This window comes from Hibiscus syriacus, unplaced genomic scaffold, assembly GCF_006381635.1.
Source record: "Hibiscus syriacus cultivar Baekdansim isolate YM2019G1 unplaced genomic scaffold, ASM638163v2 tig00117056_pilon, whole genome shotgun sequence".
Taxonomy (NCBI): Eukaryota; Viridiplantae; Streptophyta; class Magnoliopsida; order Malvales; family Malvaceae; genus Hibiscus; species Hibiscus syriacus.
Window position 1 is genome coordinate 248662 of NW_024063539.1, and position 23441 is coordinate 272102.

The following is a 23441-nucleotide window of genomic DNA, read 5'->3' on the forward strand; positions in this document are numbered from 1 at the left end:
TTCTTTCCACGTTTACACTTTGGCATAATGATCATCTTCCGCCTCACAACACCATGCTCGGTCAGTGGTTTCAAACTATGAAAGCAACATATCAAGTGATAAGAGAGGGATTTGTGGGAAGAAGATGATTTATTATATAACATGAATTCCAACATCACGATCGTGTTTGTAAGCCCTCCTAGTCCTCTACCATAAATCTGAAACCATTAGCTTCAGAACCTGACCGAAGTTGTTCTAATCTTTAAAACATTTTTTCTTGAATTTGAAGTTAAAGCAGGATAGATTCTAATTTTAGGAAGGATTCGATGCTGTTAAAACCCAACGCCATTGAGTGAGCCACCAGAGCTTGGTACAAGCAAGTCTTTCAGACTCTAAAGCTTCTGTTTAGTTTCCAGGGCTTATTAGGCAACACAAGGGATATAAAAAGAGAAACGATACATAGTTGGCCAGTAGAGCAGATAACATAAGACAAGAAGAGGCCAAGGGCTTCTGTCTTCCACTTCCAAGTTCCAATAGCAGCTGCTGCTGCTCATTGGTTGTCTTTTTGTAGTATGTAGTGAAGTGTTTCAAACAATTTGCTTTATGTTTTTGTTATAGTTGAAAATGTTAACACGACATGCGTATTGCAACAGGGGATGTAGCTCAGGTGATAGAACGCTCGCTAAGCATGCGATAGGTACGGGAAACGATACCCTGCATCTCCATTTTCTTTATAATATCGGACAAATAAATTGACATATTTTTTCATTAAATAGATAAGAAAGTAGGTGTTTATAATTATTAGAATTAAAATATAAATTTCTTAAAGATAAAACTGATGAGTTTAATTTTTCAACAGACCTTGTGCTAAATTCAAAAGAGAAATCCAAGTTTCATACTTACAACTTCATTTTCATCCCCCAGCAAAAGGCGGGATACTGTGGGATGCAGCAGGACCTACACAGGACATCCATGAATCTACTTTGATATAACTCTTAAGAACTGCTCATACAACCCAAATCTACTTAAACAAACAACTTCTGATAAGGACTGAAGCGGCTCATGCAATAGCAGCTTCCTCTCCCTCATGAAGAAGCATCTGATCAAAGTGCCACACCCCTAAATATCCACCACATTAGATGAACAAGAACAAATCATGCAGTTAAAGTTATCACTTTTCAGAAAAATGAAAAGACTTTATAGACTCATACCATGTCCTTTTCCAACTCTTCTTAACTGAGCCACATATTCTGATATTTTTTTGATGGCCTCCACCTTTAATGAGAAACCAAGACAGCATTAAAACCCTGATTTCAGCATTCATCAGTAAAACCAAATTTTATTATACCTGCTCGACTAAGTACTCGCTTTGAATGAATTCTGTCAACTGCACATCATGGTTCCTCACAGCTACCTGTTTACCAAAGCCTTCACTTATTAGTTCAAAGAAAACTGTTTTCCTATCATTTTAGAAACATGCATCTCTTGAACATTGTTTTATCCAATGATTTCATAAACCTAATTAATGAAGCCATATACCTTATTAGAATTTTTAAAATCAGAATTTACAATTAGAAACTGATAACAAGATAGAAAAGAATATATATATATATATATACATAGATAGAGAGGGAGAGTCTTACACTGTACAGGTCCAAGAGCTTTTCATTTGTTAGTTTCTCAAGAGATAAGGCGAGCTCCATTGCTGAACCAAAGAATTAGACACAATCAGCTTCAATTGCATATAATATGCAACACCAAAAGTACTTTTTTTCCAACTTTTGAACAATATGACATTATCATGCAATCCTAGTCAACATTGATAATGGGATGATCACAGAACAAATTTCAAGATGCTTCATGGAGTTAATAAGTGAATGTATATCTCATTGCGTGTTGTTCATGTTGATATATGAACACACCAACCATAGAAAATTACAAACATACTTCCATAGCTAAAATATGAATCTATACCTCATTGATATGGATATATAGTACCTGAAGCTAGAAGGAAGAAGACAACCAAATAAGAAATGAAGCACATTTTACCAAACCAAAGACAAGCTCTAATAATATAAACTTACCATACGATTCATCTGCTTTCTCTGCATGATCGAACTCCGAGAGGGGCATCAATATGGACTGCAGCTTCACTTTTCCACCTCGTTTATTCTGATTAATAATAAAAAATCCAAATAGGAAAACAATGGCAAAGACAAAAGAATATCGACAATAAGCAGAAAACACCTTAGATAAAAGAACCTGGTATTTCATAAATTTCTCAGCATGCTCTCTTTCTTCTAAACTTAATTCCTTGAACAACCTATTCAGGGGAAAGTTTGAAGTTAGCTTAACACCAAAAGAGGGTTCCATATTGCTGAGCAAACTCAAAAGTTTTCAAGGAGAATTACTTGGCAAGACCCTTGAGTGCAACGTTGTCCCTATCGAAGTAGGCAAACATAGAATGATACACATAGGAAACATTGTATTCGACACTGTCAAGCCAAAATAAAATAACAAAACATTAGAAAATATATTTTTTTCCAAAATACAGAGATGGTTTTAAAAAACTAAAAGAAGAAGAAGAAGAAAGAACCCACTTGATTTGTTCGTTGATTAAAGCCTCACAGTCATCAGTGAACTTTTGGCGAGCCAGAGAAACTTGAGGCAACGTGGGTACAAGATCAAGCTCCTTCTTAACTTCCTTACAGGGTTCAAAAACGACACCGCTAAGTGGCTTGTGGTTGGCCCCTTTGGTGGCACAAACCACGACAGACCCAGTTCCATTTCTTGGAGAATAAAGCTGATGACTCGAAGAAGAAAAATAACGGGAAAATGTCGTTTGAGATAAAGAAACATTGGAAAACAGGGGGGCCTGAGTTTCCACTTGATGATTTGACAAAGAAAAGGCTGGTGCAGCTCTCAGCAACATGTCTAAAAAAACCAAAGCTTTTGAAGAAAAGGGAAATCAGAGTTTTGCAAACAGTGGAAGATGGAAGGAGAGAGTGAAATAAGAAGGGGGAGAGGGATGGAACGTGTACGGTCAAGGTGAGGAGGTGCTGGGTGTGGAGCGTGGCATGCATGCGAGCTGGCTCGTTAGTCGAGCTTGATATCCATATATCAGATAATAAAGGTTCAAATATGACCACTTCCATATGCTATTATGGATTTATGGTAATATTTAATATTTAGTTCTTTTATTTTCATAAATTTAAATTTAATTATTTTTATTATTATTTTATATTATAAGTTTTAAATTAAAATTATTTAAATCACACTATTACTTTTGAAATTCATTAGAACTACAAGATGATTCTTTTAATTAAAATAATGTTCCTTTACCTTATTTGTATGGAAAAGTCCTTGTATAATTTTGGTGACTTAAAAAAATTATCGTGTAATTTTGATGCTTTTTATTAAGTGATATAACAAAGATTCTAGTTTAGAAATAAATTTTACTTTATCTTATATAAATAATTATCCTTTAACTTCATTATTGAAATACTTTTATCAATTTTAGACGGATTGTTATCATTGATTTTGTTTCTATTTTGTCAATTTTTTAAGAAAAGTTTTTTGTTTTATATATAAATTATGTTATTTTTTCATTTAATTTATTTTCTTATTTTTAGAGAAATAATTCAGGCTTAATACAAAGAAAAATAAATAAATTATATCATTTTTTAATTTAAGTATCTAATCTTTTTTCTCGGTTAATTTAAATGTCTGACGTTATAAACAATATCATTTTAAGTGTTTCGACCTTAACTACCATTAAAAGATTTTGTTAAGTAATAAATGTCGCATTTATAAAAATTAAAAATTTATTTTAGAAATACTCTAAATTTTCTCAAATCTTAAAAAAAATCAAAAAAATTCTAAAAGCCCTATTTCCAATCCTTGTACCCATGTTGGTCGTCACCTTTGTCATCAAATTGAACCTCCATCTAATCGTACCTCCACCCAACGACCAATTAGAAGAAAGAATAACAACGATCAATAAGGGAGATGAAAAAGACAATGACACCGACAGTGGCCATGGGTGACAATAGACATGGTAAAATTTGGGTTTGGAATTCTAATGTTGATTTCAGGAATTTAAGGATTTTTTTAGTAATTTTAGAGAGATTAGGGTTTTTAAATATAATACTATTTTTTTTAATTTTTTTTGTTTAAATATAACTTTTAAAATTATATAAATACAACACGTGTCACTTAACAGAATTTTAACAATCGAAGCACTTAAAACAATAACATTTGCAACATTAGACACTTGTATTAAAAGAAAGCAATTTAAGCATTTAAATAAAAAAGTATAATTTGGACTTTTTTATATTAAATCAATAAATAATGATTCTGTTTTCTCTTATAATATATATTTTATTTATTTTTATAGTATTTTTCATCTATTCAAAGTTAAATTTAATAAATTTTTTAATTAATATTAATTTGATTATTTTATTGATCTATTTTTACTTTAAATATTTAACTGATTTTAATTTTATAGAATCTGTTTATAATTTTATTGTATTTCCTTTTTACACAACAAAAATTAAGGACTATTATTAGTTTAAAAAAAATAAGATTAACTTATAAACATATAAAACTCTTTCATTAAATTCAAGTATACTATTGTTATTTTTCTTACATGATTGTTAAACTAGTAACGTTTTTTTTTAAATTTTACGTTAATAAAATTTAATAACAACTTTAATGATATCAATAATTTATTTAAATTTTTAAATACAAAATTAGAGAGATTAAATTTTCAAAAATAAAAAATAAGAAAATTAAATTTTAAATGTAAAAAACATAGAGACTATGAACATATTTTAACCATTTACACATATATAAAAGTTGGGAGTAAAATCGCAATTGTAATTATGTATAAACAAATGCACAAATAACTATAATCAAAATTAATTATCTTCATATCTCAACAGATTGGAGTATGCTGATTTTAGGTAGCCCAGTAAACAGGCCCAAGAACACAACATCTTATGGCTCGAGAATCTTCACGATGAATTCGTCCATCGATCATTATTATAATCACTCTAGATTATTTAAAAAAAAAAAACTCTCTGCCATGTTGCAATCCAACTTGCATCATCTTCCCTAAAACACACAAATTTATATCAACTTGCATTGTCAAGCCGGACTTGACATCCAAATGTTATTAAAATCATGTTTAAAGATAAATATGTAGTGTGTGGGTTTTCATGAAATATAATAAAAAAATAATAAATTGCACGAACAAAGCGATCTCGATAATAAAAGAATTGTTGTTATTCATTAAAGTCTCAAGTTCGAGTACCATGAATATTAAGGATTTGAACGTTTAATGTCAAATGATTTAAAATTATATTTGAACATATATTGTCTTGTACTTAACCATATAATTAATAAGAATAAGAAGAAAAAAAAAAGAGTCTCTCATATGTCATTATTTTATACATCAATTATCATTTTTTTTCATGTCACCTATACATCATCATTGAACAAATTATTAAAGATATTAATAAAATATAATTAATTAAAATTTATAATTCAAAGAATTTAATAAAATATTACTTTCGATTAGAAACTTATTTAAAATTTTCAATTATTTTTGGAAGAATTTTATACTCTTTAAGCCTAATCAATAATCATTAGATATTTGTTTTACAAAATAGTAATTAGTTAATTCTATATATATTCTTTCAGAAGTTAATGTAACAGAAATAGTATAAAGGCACGATATAAAATTATAGCATAATTAAAAAGGGAGCTTATACTTAATACATGGTTAATCAAATGACGTACTTATGATGGAGAAAAAAAGCACGTTATTTATCAAAATACACTTGTCTTATTGCATTAAAATAATATTTAATATTAACTTATAATATATAAAGCTATATATAATATAAGTTATTTAAAATATATATACCACATTAACCTATGACATCAGTGGAAAGTTTAAACAATTACATCTACTATATGTATATACGTTATTAATTAATTAATTTTTTTTAAATAAATACTATCTTAAAATCACCTAAAATTATTAATATATATATATATATATATACCACATATGCATCATATAGAAATATATAAATTTTATCGCATTCTTATCATTGCATTTCAAATTGCAGTCTTGACCATTTTGCTGCACATGTCTATTACTCTTTTATAATGAAAAAAATATTTAACTTGGGTCATACACATATATATATATATATGGTATATTATGTTTCGTAAATACTTTTAATTATTAATTATTTTCTAAAAAATGTGTTAGTTAAAAAGGAATTGTTAAAGTTGCTAATAATTGTAAGAGATGTTTGTCGTATACATAAGGGAGAAAAATGGTGAAGAAGCAATGCAGAAAAGAAAGTAAGACATAATTAATATTTGGAGCTTGTAATATACGATCACCTTCAACGTCACAAGAACCCCTTTTGTTTTGAAGTAATTATGGGGAAGATAATGTTTCTGTTCTAGCCATATTTTCAGACATTCGAGCCAAAGATTGAAGGTTGCAGCGTACAATTGTGTCCACAAAAATACACGTATCTTCTCTACTGTTACCTACCGGAATATCGACGACGTACGATTCCACGACCACTGTCCCGTTACCCTCTGGTGTACCATGTAGAGTCGTGACAGACCTATAATTGGTCAAGCGATGATCCCCTCCCACTACACTAAAGCTAAGCACATAGCGTTCGTCGTCAAGGATCTCCAGCTTCTCCATGCTGGAAGCTGCAGGGAGGCCGGACACCACGTGGACCTCACGGAGGGAGCCAACGTCGCCATCTCCGACGATAACTTGGCAGCTCCTGAGGAACTGCTTGTAAGCTTGAGGGTTATCAAAACGACGGACTATGGACCAAACGGATTCGATAGGGCCTTTTATGGTTTGAACAACTGCCGAACAGCACTGGTTAGGCCCCACGGTGCGGATATGATATGTTGCCACCGTGTCGGGAAGCGACATCCAGCTAGGAAGAGGGAAAAACCTTGTCAACGTGGTAGGTTGAGTTTGTTTGTGGCGGCAGCTGCTGCCGATGGCGGCGGCAAGGGGTGGATGGAGGTGCAGTGAAGATGGCATGGCTGCGAGAGGTTGAATATTATAGGAGAATTTATAAAATCAAAAGAAGAGTATATATATAAACAGATATACTTGAAATATATTTTGGATTTGTTAGGGAAGAGTTGGAGTTTTAACAGGAAGAAAAGGAAGAGATCACGCTGCAAGTGGATCACCAAGTTGCAGCTTCTCTTTTGGACTTTGTTTAATTAGGTATATTTATGGATACCAGTTGTTATCATTTCTAAAATTACTTTTTTTTATTAATTGTAAATCAATTATTATTATTATAGTTATAGAGTAAGGTTGAAGCTGAAGATATATATATATATATATATATATATACAAACTAATTTGTGATAGAATTTAGTGTACGTGTGTCGGTATGGATTACACATTCGCATGCATAATTCAATAAGAAATTGGACCTCTTATCACCCTTCTAGGTTATTGGCTACACATTAAGTCATTCAACTTTTGAACATAATTATATATAAAGCAAGCAGGTAAGCTATCGATTCAGCACCACATCAATTAATAATTAGAAAATAAAAATGGCTTTCACCGGCTTAATATATTGAATTAATTTCTTACAATGAAAATTATTTTAAAAATAATAGATTCTTATATGTATATATTAAGTTTTTAAATCTATTTTATTACCATAAATAACTCTAATAATCAACTACCCTGCCCTGTAAAGGCTAAAAGCTGAAGCATTAAATTACGGGTACAGCTTTTGAAAGGGAAATGATTCCGTTGGCCTTGGGTTCAATAACTCATTTCTTTTGTCCTTTTCTTCCTTTCATTTTCCAGACAATGTCCGCCAACTTGGTCCTTTTTCTAGTTTGAAATGTTTAACCAGTCCTTTCCATTTTGTGCTACACCCAAGGAAAAAAACTAGCATCAAATATAAATTTTTTTAAAATATTTTGAGTTGGGTAGAATATTTTTTAATCATTGATAATATATATGCAAACGCGACTATTCAAATCTGACGTCACAAGAAAGAATAACATTCTCTTTTACTGCAGATGTCACTTAATAGATTAAATGAACGAAACTTTCTTTGCTGTTTTCTTACTCAGACGTTTCTGCTGCCTTCTTCAAATCTTGCTTAATCTTCTGTTTCTTCATGCTTTCTGCTAGCTCTTAGATTAATCTTGCATTAATTTCATTATAAATTCAAGAATATGAATTACCAAATTGGATATTGAATAGACTAATGTAGATAATTTCGAGACTGAAATCAGAAGTTTAAAACAATAACAATTGTGGGGTTAAGATGAATTTATTATCTTTTCATTCATTAATCTTTAATACACTAATTATCAGTGTATATAATGATCATGCTTTTATTGAATATTAAATAAAAAAGTAATGGAGGGAACAAAGTTTAAAATTTAAAAATGTAAAATTACTAAGTTAATCAGGGGCTTGAAATTAATTATTTTCCCACAAGTTCCAAATTACCATCCAGGTAATTATAATAAAATTAAATGTTAATGCCGAGTTGACAAATTGGGGAATGAATGTATCCTCGAAATACCTGGTCAAGGAAGTGAATCGAGTAGTATCTAACTTGGAGGAAAAAGAGAAGGTGGGTCGTTTATTTGGACAAGTTGGGATATATAATGTGAGCCGACCAAATCCTCATGAGGGTTGGGTTCATGGGATCTGGTATCACAATCTATATTCCTACTCATTTATGTTATTATTTTATGGGTATTTTCTTTAGGTTACATGCTTAGATCCAAAATAAAAAAGGTTGGATACAATCCCGGTTCCAACCCTCACCCATGGTTTTGAGTTTTGACATTGAACAATTTATACTTCCTTTCTCCTCTAATTAAATAATTAGTTCTCCCCAACGTATATTTCATTATCTTAACTAAATATTTCATGTTGGGATTATTATATTATCTAAAATTTGAAGAGGAAATAGTTTATCTTAGTTATCGGATTCATAACATATTAATTCCAAAGTAGAATAATAATGAATAATTGATAGAATGTGTAAATAATGAGGACTAAATGTGTAATTATATTAATTTTTTTAACAATCATATCAACTCTTATGTTAAATGTTAATGGTTGGTGGGTTGATTGACAAAAGCTAAATAGTTAGTCTGATTGATAAAATTAAAATATCGGTGGTTAAAATGAAATCAAGTAATAGTTAAGCGGTCATGATATAGTTTACCCTTATTATTTTGGAAAATGACAGGAAACGAAAAGAAAATAAAGAAGAAGAGGCCTTTACAGTTTACACAGCATGATTTTATTTTATTTATTTTAAATGGAACTGTAAATTTATTAAAGGGCAGAAAGAAAGGAAACAAATTGGATAATAATAAAGTTATCATAAATAAATCTCAAGGGAATAAAAGTCATTTTTTAAACTATTAGAGATAAGTAGAATTTCCAAAATATCAAAGGGATTTGTGTACTTTTCTCTTATTATTAATCATATGTTAACCATCTGCTTCATTAATACCATACAGAGTCATTTATGGTTTCAAAATATAAATCTTATTACTAATTATAATTAGGGATGTATGCAGAATTTTATGTTAAGTGGACAAATTTATAAATTTTTAAGGGATGCGAATTTATAAAATTTCAGATGACGAAAACATATTTTTAATAGAAAATAAAAAATATCTAAAAATATGTTAACCATCTCTAATTATGATTATGATATTTAAATAGAGATACAAATTGAGTCTTAATTATACTTAAACCTGTTATTTTGGAGTCTGGCCTTGCCGTTGTTAGATTTGTCTAGAAATTAAGTTGACAAGTTGGAAATTTCATCTTGGTTGGTGGCCAACTTATTAAAAATTTCATATTGGTTGGTGGCCAAACTTTGAATATGTGAATTTCATATTTGGTGGCTAACTTGTACACATTAGAAAATTCTTTGGTAGGTGGTCAAACTTTGAACATATTGTTCTTGAAACTCAACTATAAATAGGCCTAAGTATTTCCATTAGAAATTATCCCAAAAATAAGTTATCTCTTCCTCTTGTATTCTTCATTCTCCCACTTTGGGAATTCCAAAGAATTCCATTTGTTGTAATATTGGCGATATAGTGAAGTTATTATCTGGTGTGGTGCCCGAGGAGTAGACGATATTCTCTTCGAACCTCGTAAAGTTGGTGTGTTCTCTCCTTTATTGTTTTTTATTCGGTTATTTTCCATTGTATTTCAATATTCAATAGTTTGACATGTTTATCCGCTGTGCAACCTTTGGTGGTTTTAATCTTGACATTTTAGGTCAATTTTAAAACTACGTTCGTGTGGAAAATAACCCGTTTTCCCCAATAATTGGTATCAGAGCTTCGGTTGAGGTTATCCTGGTGGTTCCGTTGCTGAAAGATACAGTTCGTGATATTGAATATTGTTCGTTAGAATTAAAATGCCAAAATACGGATCAGTTGAGACATCAAGCTCTTCATCTGGACCGGTGAGGAGGGTGATGTCAAATGCAAATTTCTCGGTGGAGTTGTTCGATGGATCCGGTCATTTTGGCATGTGGCAAGGCGAGGTGTTAGACGTTTTATTCCAACAAGGTCTAGACATCGTCATTGAAGAAAAAAAGCCCGAATATATGGAGGAGAAAGAATGGGGAACAATCAATCGTTTGGCGTGCAGCACGATTCAATCTTGTCTTTCCAGGGAGCAGAAGTATGGCTACAAGAACGAGACTTCTGCAAGTAAGATGTGGAAAGCTTTGGAGGAAAAATTCCTGAAGAAAAGCTCTCAGAATCGTCTCCACATGAAGAAAAGATTGTTCAGATTTGATTATCAACCAGGCACCAATATGAATGAACACATCACTGCGTTCAATGAGCTAGTGGAAGACTTATTGGGCATGGATGAAACCTTCAAAGATGAAGATTTGGCTTTGATGTTGTTGTCATCTCTTCCAGATGAATTTGAGCACCTTGAGACAACGTTACTTCATGGTAAGGATAATGTTACCCTTAAAGATGTAACTGCTGCTTTGTATAGTTATGAACTCAGAAAGAAAACCAAGAAGGAGAGCAAGTACGAAGCAGCAGAGGCCATGGTGGCAAGAGGTCGCTCGAAAAGTCAAAAGCCAAAGTGGAGAGGGAGATCAAAGTCGAAGTCCAGACTGGGAAAAGATGAATGTGCCTTGTCATGAGAAAGGCCATTGGAAGAAAGATTGTCCGAAGCTGAAGAAGAAAGGAAAAGCTGCTCCAGATGCATGTGTTGCAGAGCATGATGCACATGACTCTGACATATCATTGGTTGCTTCATCAACAACATTCCATTCCGATGAGTGGTATTAGATTCGGGTTGCACCTATCATATGTCCCCTAATCGGGAGTGGTTCTCCGATTTAGTGGAACTAAATGCAGGAGTTGTTTATATGGGCAATGACATTGCCTGTAAAACTGTGGGATAGGTTCAATTCGATTGAAGAATCAAGATGGATCAACCAGAGTTCTGACGGATGTCCGATACGTGCCCAGTTGAAGAAAAATCTCATCTCGTTGGGAGCCTTAGAATCCAAGGCTCAGTAGTCACTATGAGAGATGGAGTTTTAAAAGTCCATATGGCGCACTTGTGATGATGAAGGGCATCAGGAAAAAAAATTTGTATTACTACCAAGGTAGTACAATTATTGGAGCAGTTGCAGCAGCTTCCGGAGGTGATGATTTGGACGTAACCCAGTTGTGGCATATGCGGTTGGGACATGCTGGAGAGAAATCCTTGCAAATTCTGGCAAAGAAAGGATTGTTGAAAGGTGCAAAGGCTTGCAATTGAACTTTTGCGAGCATTGTGTTCTGGGAAAGCAGAAGAGAGTGAAGTTTGGCACCACTATATATAAAAGGTATTGTAGATTATATTCACTCATATGTATGGGGTCCTTCAAAGATATCGTCTTTGGGAGGAAACCATTATTTTGTAACTTTTGTAGATGACTTTTCCAGAAGAGTTTGGGTGTATCCGATGAAGTCTAAGATGAAGTGCTTCAAATTTTCCTGAAATGGAAAATATGATCGAGAACCAGACTGGTAGAGAAGATCAAAGTCTTAGGACGGACAATGGAGGGGAATATAAAAGTGACCCATCTTTGACGTTTGCCATGAGTATGGTATTGTTGACACTTCACTGTTAGACATACACAACAGAATGGGTGGCAGAGCGTATGAATCGAACACTATTGGAGAAAGTTCGATGTATGTTGTCTAATGCTGGGTTAGGCAAGACATTTTGGGCTGAGGCTGTGACATATGCTGGCCATCTCATCAATCGTCTGCTGTCATCAGTAATAGGAGGAAAAACACCATTGGAGGTATGGTCTGGAAAAACCTGCTGATTATGATTCCTTACATGTATTTGGATCCACTATTATCATGTGACGGAATCCAAGCTTGATCGAGAGCAAAGAAGGCTCTCTTTATGGGAGTCACCATGGGTGAAGGGATTCCGCCTTTGGTGTTTAGACACCAAGAAGATAATTTGTAGCAGAGATGTTACCTTTGATGAATCTGCCCTAGTAAAGAAGGTAACAAGTGAAGTTGTCCAAATAAGTAGTACTCCGCAGCAGGTGGAGCATACTCCAAAACAGGTGGAGTTTCAACAGACGATGATCCCAGAAGTTGATGCGGCTGATTCTTCAACTCCAATAGAAGAATCAGAAGATGAAGAGGTTCAAACCCAAGAACCATTGGAGACACCAGAAACACTTGCAGTTACAATGCCAATGAGAGAATTCGTAGACTGCTCGATTTGTTGATATGGGTGGCCTATGCTCTTTAGTTGTTGATGATGATATCTATCACTTACCAAGAAGCAATACAAAGCTTGAAAAGTGATAAGTGGAAAAGTGTCATGGATGAAGAAATGCAATCTCTCCAAAAGAACGACACTTGGAAACTGGCACAATTACCGAAAGGTAAAAGAGCCATTGGATGCAAGTGGGTATTTGTAAAGAAAGATGGATCTCATAACAAGAAAGATGTTCGCTACAAGGCACGGTTGGTAGCTAAAGGTTACGCTCAAAAGGAGGGAATCGACTACAATGAAGTATTTTCCCCTGTTGTGAAGCATTCCTCCATTAGAATATTGTTGGCCTTGGGTAGCACAGTTGAATTGGAGCTAGCTCAACTTGATGTAAGACGGATTTCTTGCACGGTGATTTAGAAGAGGAGATCTATATGACACAGCCAGAAGGATACAAAGATGGTGGTTGTGAGAAATGGGTTTGTAAGCTGAACAAATCGCTATATGGATTGAAGCAATCTCCGAGGCAGTGGTACAAGCAATTTGATAGCTTTATGGGAGGCAAAAGTATATAGAAGCAAATATGATCATTGTGTGTATTTGCAAAAGCTCAAAGATGGATCTTTCATTTATCTTCTCTTGTACGTTGACGATATGTGATCGCTTCGAAGTCAAAAGGAGATAGACAAATTAAAGGCTCAGTTGAATCAAGAGTTGAGATGAAGATCTAGGTGAGGCCAAGAAGATTCTTGGTATGGAGATAAGCAGAGATAGACAGAGAAAGAAGCTTTGTTTAACACAGAAGCAGTATCTAAGAAAGGTATTACAATGTTTTGGCATGAATGAAAATACAAACATGTAAGTATCCATTGGCTTCTCATTTGAAACTTAGTTCTCAATTATCTCCTAAAACTAACGAAGAACGAGTGATATGGCAAAATTCCATAGCTATGCAGTTGGGAGCTTGATGTATGCAATGGTGTGTATGCGTCATGACATTTCACAAGCAGTTGGAGTTGTGAGCAGTACATGCATGATCCTGGAGAAGGACATTGGCAAGCTGTGAAATGGATTCTACGGTATCTCCAACAAACGTGGATGTGGTTTAGTTTTTGAACAGGATGAAGCACTTGGTCAGTGTATGGTTGGATATGCTGATTCCGATTATGCTGGTGATTTGGATAAGCGTCGATCAACTACTGGGTATTTGTTTACTCTTGCTAAAGCCCCGGTAAGTTGGAATTCTACATTGCAATCTACGGTGGCCTTGTCTACTAGAGGCAGAATACTGGCAGTTTCAGAGGCTGTAAAGGAAGCAATTTGGCTTAACGGTTGATGGAAGACTTGGGAGTTGTTCAAAGTCACATTAGTCTCTATTGTGACAGTCAGAGTGCTATTCACTTAGCGAAAAAATCAAGTCTACCATTCAAGGACTAAGCATATCGACGTGAGGTATCACTTTGTGCGGGAGATCTTTGAAGAAGGAAATATTCTACTTCAGAAAATTGCGACATCAGAAAATCCTGCAGATATGATGACCAAGGTGGTAACAGTAATCAAGTTCAATCATTGTTTGAACTTTGATTAAAATCCTGAAAGTATGAACACCTTCGGGTGTGTGGCGCTTGTGAGCGCAATTAGAGGCACTACAAATTTGGGGAGTTGAAGAAGTTGAGTAGGCTTGTTAATTTTAAGCCAAGGTGGAGATTTGTTAGATTTTTCTAGAAATTAAGTTGACAAGTTGGAAATTTCACCTTGGTTGGTGGCCAACTTATTGGAAATTTCATCTTGGTTGGTGGCCAAACTTTGAACATGTGAATTTCATATTTGGTGGCTAACTTGTACACATTAGAAAATTCTTTGGTAGGTGGCCAAACTTTGAACATATTGTTCTTGAAACTCAACTATAAATAGGCCTAAGTATTTCCATTAGAAATTATCCCAAAAACAAGTTCTCTCTTCCTCTTGTATTCTTCATTCTCCCACTTTGGGAATTCCAAAGAATTCCATTTGTTGTAATATTGGCGATATAGTGAAGTTATCATCCGGTGTGGTGCCCGAGGAGTAGACGATATTCCCATCGAACCTCGTAAAGTTGGTGTGTTCTCTCCTTTATTGTTTTTTATTCGGTTCTTTTCCATTGTGTTTCAATATTCAATAGTTTGACAGGTTTATCCGCTGTGCAACCTTTGGTGGTTTTAATCTTGACATTTTAGGTCAATTTTAAAACTACGTTCGTGTGGGAAATAACCCGTTTTCCCCAACAGCCGTTGCATGCACGTTCTCATGTTAAATATTCTTGGTACATTTACGCACCCAATACACTCTTGAATTACACCTATAGCGACTTGAACAAGAATCAATGGCCTGGTAAGGAAAATAATGAGAATCCTATTACCACTTTATCATTATTGAATTTTACGAGATTTTTTTTTCTTTGGTATAATCTCAATCTATTAATCAACTAATTCATATCGAATATTATAGAGACAAAAATGAACTTTCGAACTCAGTTTGCTCTATTCAAAAGATCCTCATTAATCAATCTCTCTTTTTGTTTGCTTACGTTTGATTAAAACTTGATTTTAAATTTACAATGAAAAGGCAGCCTTTCCAGGCCCCAATTAATTGTTGAAATGATTTAGGCTTACACCTTGGAAACAATAGCAAAAGCCAGCGAGTCTCTTAATAAAAGAGAAGCATATATTTTCAACACAGAGAAGAAAAGGTTTATTAGGACGAAGATAGATGAACAGATAGAAGGAATAAAGTAACTTTCACAACTGGAGATGGAGTCGGCAAAATTTAATGCAATCTTGAAAATATATTTTCATTCAATAATAAAACTCAATGCAATTGTTTAATTTTCAAACTTTTCAAGTTACAAGCTATGGGAGTATGGGGCGATGATCTAAAGTAGTTGAACAGTAATGATATGTATTAATAAGTTCTAAATTATCTAACTATATCATAAGCGTAAGTACTTTATTCTACTATTAAGTTATGTTCGCATATGATTTTTTTTTTAAAACAAATATGGTTTATGACAACAATGATTAATGCTGTATATAATCATAATCATGGAAATGAATCAGTTGTGTTTGATTATTAAACAAATCAGAATGTTTGTGGTTAAGAACTAACAGTTGTTCATTGTACATCATAACAACAAAGTGCCAGAATTTTGTTTCTGGATAATTGAAATCTTTAATCTAAACCCAATGAAGCAAATCTTGTTATATCGTCACAACAGTCTCTCCAGAATTTTGCTCTTTTATCCTACTATATTTAAAGTAAATTTATTTTACCTCTTCGCCCTTATAATTTCCTTGTAATTCTTTTCCCAGGAAGAAGCAAGAGTGTTTTCATTCAGTTTACTAAAGAATACCAGCTTCTAAATCATTTTTCAGAATATGGCAACTGACGAACCGACCATCAAAATAATCGGGGATCAATTCTGTGTCTCTTACACATTGCATCTCAACGTGAAGAGAAAAGTAGAATCATTTTCCCATGCACACTACGATATGTTCGACAGCAATGGAGATGTCCTCCTTCAAATCGATGGCGGCGCTGGCGTCTGGAACTCAGCCAAGAAAATTGTGATAAAAGATCATGCTGGTTCGCCTGTCATCACTCTGCAAAAAGGTAACATAATAACATATGCAAACATTTTCCGTCTGACATGTTATGAGTTTTTAAGAAGTAAATGATGCGAGTTGTGGAAATCAGCAGACATCGTCGTGGAAAAAGAAGTGGCAAATCTATGAAGGCGAAAGCGTGGAGCAAAACCATTGTGTGTGCAGCGTGCAACAATCGGATGCACTTCAGATCAAGAACGATCTCGATGTCTACTTAGCGAGCAACTACAAGGAAGATGGCCCAGATTTTCATGTAACAGCGAGTATTACTTCCCTTTCTTTCAAAGTTTGGAAAGGCAATTTAATCATTGATGAGGTTAAGCATAATTACACATGGGGAAGCTGCCAGGGCAAAGAAAGTTTCAAGGTCAAAGTGTATCCGGAGGTTGACTACGCCTTTATTCTAGCTTTGGTTGTCATTATGCACGAGACTGAGAATGTATAAATCTTCATTAGTCTAGAGTTTTTATCATTTCTGATCTTTTGATGTAAATCTGTAATATATTCCGCTGCAAATATGAAATATATATACACACAACCCTGAATAGAAATGTAAAATTAATATGGGTAAATTATAAATTTCAATATTCAACTTTATTCTCATTCTTATTTTGGTCACTAAAGTTAAAAAATTTGCTTTCCCCCATAGCATTCTGTTGTGCCAATTGCAATGTTCGATTTTGCTGGACCAAGTGATCCCTCATGAGTTGAGACACTTCAAGAACGACAGCATGAGACAGCGCTACAACCAACCAATCTATATTGACTTTAACTATAGCTAATTCCTGGTTTCTCCACGATCTATTTTGTGTAAAAAATAACGCAGTAATAATTTAAGGACAATTATTCTATCGAAAAATTATCGTAAAGAAAATAATAATAAGAAATAGAAAGTTTCCAGAAGAGGTGAAATTATCGGAGGTTCCAAAGAAACTTGAGTGGAGGATTTTCCGGAAGTTTCTGAAAATTTGTTGAGGCGTCCTCTCATCGGTACTCGAAAATATTGGACGTCTCTCTCTCAAGATACAACAATAACGAATGCAAACATTTTGTTTCGCCCACGTCGTGTGGGGGACCCCAAACCCTGGGTGGAATTGATTTACACCCCGTACGTTTGCATGCAAAAGAAAGCCTTTTGATTTGTATATTCACTAACTAGTGTGTTGGTTTTATGCTATAAACACATTCCATACCCCCATATTCTTTCCATGTGTTGTGTGATTTTTGTTTGGTCTCTCTTCAACTGACATCAGCTGAATCAAATATCAGTTTCTACTTTTGCGGATTGGTAATTGACAATGAGAAAACCTTTACAGGGTCATGACTTCTCTCATTTCTTATCTTGCTCCCGAGTATATGGGGAAATCGAAACCGCCACCTTCAAGATGACATCTCCTACTCTGACTTGGAAATGCATCGCTTTGTTGAGGCATACTTCGTAGAATTTGTACATGTTAACTATCGACCTGATGTCGCCTTTATGTCGGTGCCTGTTGCTTGGTTGTCACCACCTTCAGGTATGTTGAAATTAAATCTTGATGGTTCTTTTGATCGAACTTCAGGTGCTGGTGGTCTCAACATTGTTGCACGCGACTCAACTGGTGCTTTTGTGGCTGGTGCATATAGTTTTGTCCCTCACGCTCTTGATGTTTTTGTTGTGGAAGCCCTGGCGTGTTTAACTAAGCTTTAGCCTTAAGCTGTCAAATGCTCGAGACTACTCTTCTGTGATGATCGAGATTAACTCTCGCTCCGTGATCAATCACGCTTCCTCGATTGTCCCGGATTATTCTATTGCCGGCGTGCTACTTACTGAAATCCGCCACCTTGCTAGTCAACTCGTTCATTTATTCTTTTCATCACATTTGGCGCACCGACAATGTCATAGATGCAATGAGGTCAGAATGGGTGATATTTAACCCAGCATTCAATTTGGTAAAGTTTCCACTGGAAGTTTCAAATGAGAGATCAGTCCCAACAGAGAAACAACTGTTTCCAACCACACCTGAAAAGTTAACAAGAAGGTGTGAAGTCAATCCAATGCTGGTTCTTATGCCAGCGTATTCATGCTGGTATTGCAACTCAACCTGTTACGACAACATAAAGACGGTTATTACTCATGAAACCTAAAGTTAACGAGGGGACAAATATAGCCACGCCTATGTACTTCAATAACATGCTGAAAATGTTGTTATTAGCAAACACAAAACTCAATGACAGGAACAGGAGTAAGAAAGTCTCGATCTCGATTACCTTGCCGGACTTTTGATTAGGAACAACGAAACTAAAGATGGTCTTCAATCCTGATGCAGGTTCATCAACAGTGACAGTGGTGAGAAGCTAAAAAGCGAAAGCCAAACTCGAAAAACCAAAATGAGATGATATCGGACACTACAATAATTTCACATGTCAAGAGAATAAAGAAGGCTTGCCATGGTTTGAAAATTGAAATAGGAATAACACTTTGCACATCTATACGTTCCAAAGGGCCTCTGTTATTTTTGCATTCATGAGAATGACATATGCAAGCATGATATAACAATTATTAATATGACCTTAGAGATATAAACCTTAACTGAATTGTGAATGCATTGCACAACTTACATTCGATTTAATGTCGACTGCCACATCAGTTGTGATGTTGTTCTTCCGCTGAGTGTTTACATCAGCCAAAAGAAATTCACCTTTCTTAGTCCCAGTAGATGTGATTGTCTGACATAATTGAAAACTGAATAAAAAGGTAGCCCGTAAAGAATGAGTCAGAACAATAAATCTATATAATGTATATCAATCATAAAATCAGGCACGAAAATTATTCATGTAAACACATGAAACAAAGATGTATCCAAAGGAATTTTATCGAAACTCATACTAAAACTAGGCTAATAAGTAAAGAACGAGAACGTGATGAGTGAAATTTAACAAACATAAAATAAATTCACGATTGAAATAAAAGGAAAAAATAATAGAAATATATGTGCATTGCCCTAGAAGAGTTGGAAAAGTTCAATTACGAGTTCATTAACATAAAGTCAAATAAATTAAATGAACCGAAATTGAATAACAGAAGAATCAGTGATTCTGCGGAAAATATAAATCAAATCCAAAAAATTAAAAAGGAAAAACTCACTAATCCATTGGAAGTGTAAGTCAAACAAGCAGCTCGAAACCGTTAACCATCAATTTTAGTAGTTCAGTTAATCGAAACCGCTTAACATTAATGATTCAATTAATTAACCTATTAAATGTAACGGTTATACTGGTTAATGGTTATAAATTTTCTTGAACACTCCTAAAGTAAATTATGGATGAATAAAGTTAAGGGTAAACTACACGTTTAGTATCTAAACTATTACTTTTATTCTGTTTTGGTTTCCAAACTTTATTTTCTTTTTAAAACCATATATAACATTTAATTTAAGTTTAATTTTTATACTCGGCCGTTAAAAGCATAGGGGTGATGGCATCATAAAATAATCTTATGTGATCATTGAAAAAAAATTAAAAAAATATCAGCGAGATAATCACTGGAATCACAAAGACATGCAAAAGGAATCGCCCATTGCTTCAAATCCCAAATACAATAGTGTGTCAAATAATAATAATAATAATAATAATAATCATTCTCTAATTAATTGCTTAATTAATTTAAACTATATTATTTTACCTAAACACAGGATGAAATGCATGAAAGAATACCTGATCAGTATCAACCTCGACCTTGGGTGTACTACAGAAATAAATTTGTTTTTTATTGTTGTGAATAGGTAGACAAAGCTTTCCAAATCTACTTGTTTCGATTAAATAACTCAATTCTTGGTGCTTAGAATATTGTTTTAGGCAGTTGACGCTGCCCAATTTCATGTTACAAATCACGGTTTAATTGATTAATTAATTAATTCCATCACCATTTAGTATATGCTTTTGCTGCTCACATGCTATCTAACTACCCGTCCCGCATACATGTTTGACAATATATTAAAAATCTTTACTCAAAATGAATTAAAACCATCTGTACCATGCATGTGCCCACTAAACAAACTCTATCCCAACTATTAATTTCTTAACCATTTTGGCACTACAGTTTTTTTTTAATATTTTTTTAATAATATGTAGGGTAGTATTTTTTTTTTCAAATTTAATCATTGACAACATAAATATACTCTACAGACACAATTGTTCAAATTCGAACATCTAAAAAGAATAACATTCTTTTTTTTATCACATGTATCATTTAATAGCTTCTCAATATATAAATTTAAATATCAATAATATATACTTTAAATACAAATATTATTTTAAAATTCTATTCGCTAAATGCCAATAGTTGCAGCCTGCAGGTTGCCAGAAGATTATCTCAAATCTCTTCACTTGATCCCATAAGAGAAAGTATAATTAAACAATTAATTTTTTTTAACTGAATAAACAAGCGTTTAACGTCGCGTTTAGTTTATAGTTAAATCCTTTGACTTGTTTGTGCCAAATTATGGTTTCTTTGGCTGAGTATTGTAAATATATATATCCATCCTAGTGCACCAAAATACTGAGTAATTTTGTTTTAGTCTTAATTAATGGTTCGCTTAATATATTACTTTATGCGGAGCTTGTATGATAATTGAATGAGGAATATCATAGGTTAGCTACCAGACAATAAGATCATTAGCTGCCTAACACATTAATTTACATCAATATTTACTTGTTGATTTGGGCTGCTGCCATTGACAATTACTTTGAGTCTGTCATTGGAAAGAAGAAATGGGACCAAAAATGAAAGATGGTGTTAGAGTTGATGACAGTGGCCACTGGGCTACACGTATTTTTTCTCAATCAATTTTTTACTGATCAATTGCATGTAGTAATGTAGCAAGATTGTACCGAAACATGTGTACATTAGCTTATGATTAAATAAAATAATTTAAATATATTCACTAAAATGACCCTTTTCAACTCCCTTGTTTGCTTCCACTCTTCATGTACATGTTTGTCATATTCTCCCCTTGGAATGTGTGTTGGATACACTCCTTTTCTCCTCGGTATAAAATAAAGATTGCATACTTGCAGTAGATTTCATTTATATATAATTTTTAAATTAAGATATTAACTTAGGATTAGATTTTTTTTTTGTTCACTATTGTCGTTTACAGTTTAGTACTGATCAATTAATGATGAAAAAATTAAAATGATCATTGCAAGGACTCACTTCAATGCACTCCACAGTACAAAAACACATGAATTCAAAGCAAGGGAAAAAAAGAAACAATAATTAAAAATCTGTAGCTAAAGAGAATCATCGCTCTATATTCTTTCATGGCCCAATATGCTAGATCTGCTCCTGCACGGCAATTTACTGGGGAAACAAGTATATAATTTTACTTGGAAAATTCTTCACGTCTCTCTTGATTTCTAAAATCAACTTTTCTGAGCTTGAATCAATCGAAATGATATTGTTGTTGATCGAGCCATGGCCAAAACCCGGTTTGATCCTCGATGGCGCAGAACATGTTGGTGGTGAGGCTTTCTTCTTTAACCATTTGTGGTGGCTGATGGTGATGATTATCGTCTCTTAAATTCGACAATGCTGCATGGAACAGAAATGTTCTTGATCTGCTACTTGTTAGCGGGCTCTCGTTTGCCGATGCTGATATATCCAACATCACATCCGAGCTGTTCTCACTTCTATTGCTGCTACAGCCTTCGGTTGCTTTGTTCAGGTTGATACATTCGTTTGCTTCTCTGCTTTTCAGTGCCTTTATCTACATGTACATTAATTAACTTATAAATAATTAAATGTTCATTGAATTAATCATAAGAAATAGATTACCTCTGCGTGGAGCTTTTTGTTCTGAGCTTGAAGTGCATCATTATCAGCTTTGATCACTTGGTACTGTCTCTTGAGGAGATCATAATCTTTCTCTAGTTGCTTGGTTTTCCATCTCGCTCTTCTGTTCTGAAACCAAATAGCAATCTGTCTGGGCTGCAGTCCAAGAGCTCTAGCCAGCTGCATTTTCCTCTCGGGTTCAAGCCTGTTCCCCAACTCAAAGTTCTTCTCTAATGTCTTCACTTGTTCCATGTTAAGCCTTCTCTTCTTTACTCCTGCCTGTGAACCATCATCTGATAGATCATCCCCCATGTTTGCTTCTTCACACACATCGTTTCCTGGAAATGGAATTGATCTCTTCCCCAGAAACGATGCTACAGCTATGGTAATCAACCAAGAAAACCAAAAACAGGAACCGAATTAAATTTCCCATAGATTGACATTTGACTCTTAAACTAGATCAGATGAAAGCATAAAAATAAATTGAGTGGCACCATGAAAGTCCTGGGGAACCGTGCAAGAAGGGAGAATTTGATTGACAAAATTAGTGGAGCGTTGATGATCTTCGTGTTGGACTTGGAGCATGAAATTTGCTGGGGAAAACGCCAAGCCATTGCAAGACATGGAGCAGAAGGATATGCAGTAGATCGTCCTCGGAGTGGACACAGAGTTTAATATAAGAAAAGCATAAGAGGGATCTGATATATAGATCAGACTGAATGGAAAACTAGAATCTCTTGGATTTTAAGGTGATGCAGAGATTTGTAGAAAATCTATAGCTTTTATAGCTTGTCAACTTCAACCTTTAGCTTCTAGGAAGAAACTTTATTTTTCTTTTATACTATTTCTGTTCCTATTTCCTTCAAGTTCTTAGAGAAAGAGACGTATATGAATGATGACTCTTATTGTTTCATTTAGTCTCTTTATACAAAGATGGGTTTAGCTCGTTGGAAGAGAGGGACACATCAGTGTTATTTTATAAATTTTGAGTTAATTGCATCAAACACTCCTAAACTATGATTTTGATTGCAAATCATTTTCTAAATTTAAAAACATTCTGAATGAATCCTTAATGCATATCAAACAAAACCCATACGCATTAGTGGACAAAAGTGAGACTAGAAAAAGAAGGGCATAACTAGGGGAGGAAAGGCTGGCTGGCTGGCTGCTA

At 34.0% G+C, this 23441-nt stretch overlaps 4 protein-coding genes across 6 annotated transcripts; 1 reads left to right on the forward strand and 3 right to left on the reverse strand.

The window, feature by feature from the left end:
- Window positions 1–768: 768 nt before the first annotated feature.
- LOC120198266 (ferritin-3, chloroplastic-like) lies at window positions 769–3084 on the reverse strand. The gene is made up of 8 exons (XM_039199616.1): window positions 2580–3084; window positions 2391–2474; window positions 2242–2302; window positions 2064–2151; window positions 1623–1684; window positions 1328–1393; window positions 1191–1254; window positions 769–1098 (listed from the first exon to the last, which is right to left on the reverse strand). Exons 1-8 carry the CDS (start codon window positions 2909–2911, stop codon window positions 1040–1042), a joined length of 816 nt encoding a protein of 271 aa, XP_039055547.1. The 5' UTR covers window positions 2912–3084; the 3' UTR covers window positions 769–1039.
- Window positions 3085–6332: 3248 nt separating this feature from the next.
- Window positions 6333–7146, reverse strand: LOC120197899 (abscisic acid receptor PYL4-like). Its single transcript, XM_039199295.1, has one exon. The coding sequence runs from the start codon at window positions 7073–7075 to the stop codon at window positions 6437–6439; it is 639 nt and encodes a 212-aa protein (XP_039055226.1). The 5' UTR covers window positions 7076–7146; the 3' UTR covers window positions 6333–6436.
- Window positions 7147–16217: 9071 nt separating this feature from the next.
- LOC120198071 (protein LURP-one-related 14-like) lies at window positions 16218–16900 on the forward strand. The gene is made up of 2 exons (XM_039199462.1): window positions 16218–16456; window positions 16539–16900. The coding sequence occupies exons 1-2, from the start codon at window positions 16228–16230 to the stop codon at window positions 16898–16900; spliced, it is 591 nt and encodes a 196-aa protein (XP_039055393.1). The 5' UTR covers window positions 16218–16227.
- Window positions 16901–21624: 4724 nt separating this feature from the next.
- LOC120197917 (homeobox-leucine zipper protein ATHB-13-like) lies at window positions 21625–23155 on the reverse strand. Of its 3 annotated transcripts, none has more exons than XM_039199315.1 (4): window positions 22765–23155; window positions 22274–22650; window positions 22127–22205; window positions 21625–21966 (listed from the first exon to the last, which is right to left on the reverse strand). In XM_039199315.1, the coding sequence occupies exons 1-4, from the start codon at window positions 22892–22894 to the stop codon at window positions 21797–21799; spliced, it is 756 nt and encodes a 251-aa protein (XP_039055246.1). In that variant the 5' UTR covers window positions 22895–23155; the 3' UTR covers window positions 21625–21796. The 3 variants fall into 3 exon arrangements, with proteins under 3 accessions (XP_039055246.1, XP_039055247.1, XP_039055245.1); XM_039199316.1 differs by having other exon boundaries at window positions 21625–21956; window positions 22118–22205; XM_039199314.1 differs by having other exon boundaries at window positions 21790–22205.
- Between the last annotated feature and the right edge of the window lie 286 nt (window positions 23156–23441).

Bases quoted from the DNA above. Each gene is read 5' to 3' on its own strand.
- LOC120198266 (XM_039199616.1), bottom strand. From the start codon at position 2,911: ATGTTGCTGAGAGCTGCACCAGCCTTTTCTTTGTCAAATCATCAAGTG. The intron at 2,475-2,579 runs GTGGGTTCTTTC...TTGGCTTGACAG, and splicing joins TTAATCAACGAACAAATCAA to TGTCGAATACAATGTTTCCT. The intron at 1,255-1,327 runs GTATAATAAAAT...TTCTCATTAAAG, and splicing joins GCGAGTACTTAGTCGAGCAG to GTGGAGGCCATCAAAAAAAT.
- LOC120197899 (XM_039199295.1), bottom strand. From the start codon at position 7,075: ATGCCATCTTCACTGCACCTCCATCCACCCCTTGCCGCCGCCATCGGC.
- LOC120198071 (XM_039199462.1), top strand. From the start codon at position 16,228: ATGGCAACTGACGAACCGACCATCAAAATAATCGGGGATCAATTCTGT. The intron at 16,457-16,538 runs AAAAAGGTAACA...ATGCGAGTTGTG, and splicing joins TTCGCCTGTCATCACTCTGC to GAAATCAGCAGACATCGTCG.
- LOC120197917 (XM_039199314.1), bottom strand. From the start codon at position 22,894: ATGTCTTGCAATGGCTTGGCGTTTTCCCCAGCAAATTTCATGCTCCAA. The intron at 22,651-22,764 runs GTGCCACTCAAT...TGATTACCATAG, and splicing joins GGTTCCCCAGGACTTTCATG to CTGTAGCATCGTTTCTGGGG. The intron at 22,206-22,273 runs GTAATCTATTTC...ATGTACATGTAG, and splicing joins ACAAAAAGCTCCACGCAGAG to ATAAAGGCACTGAAAAGCAG.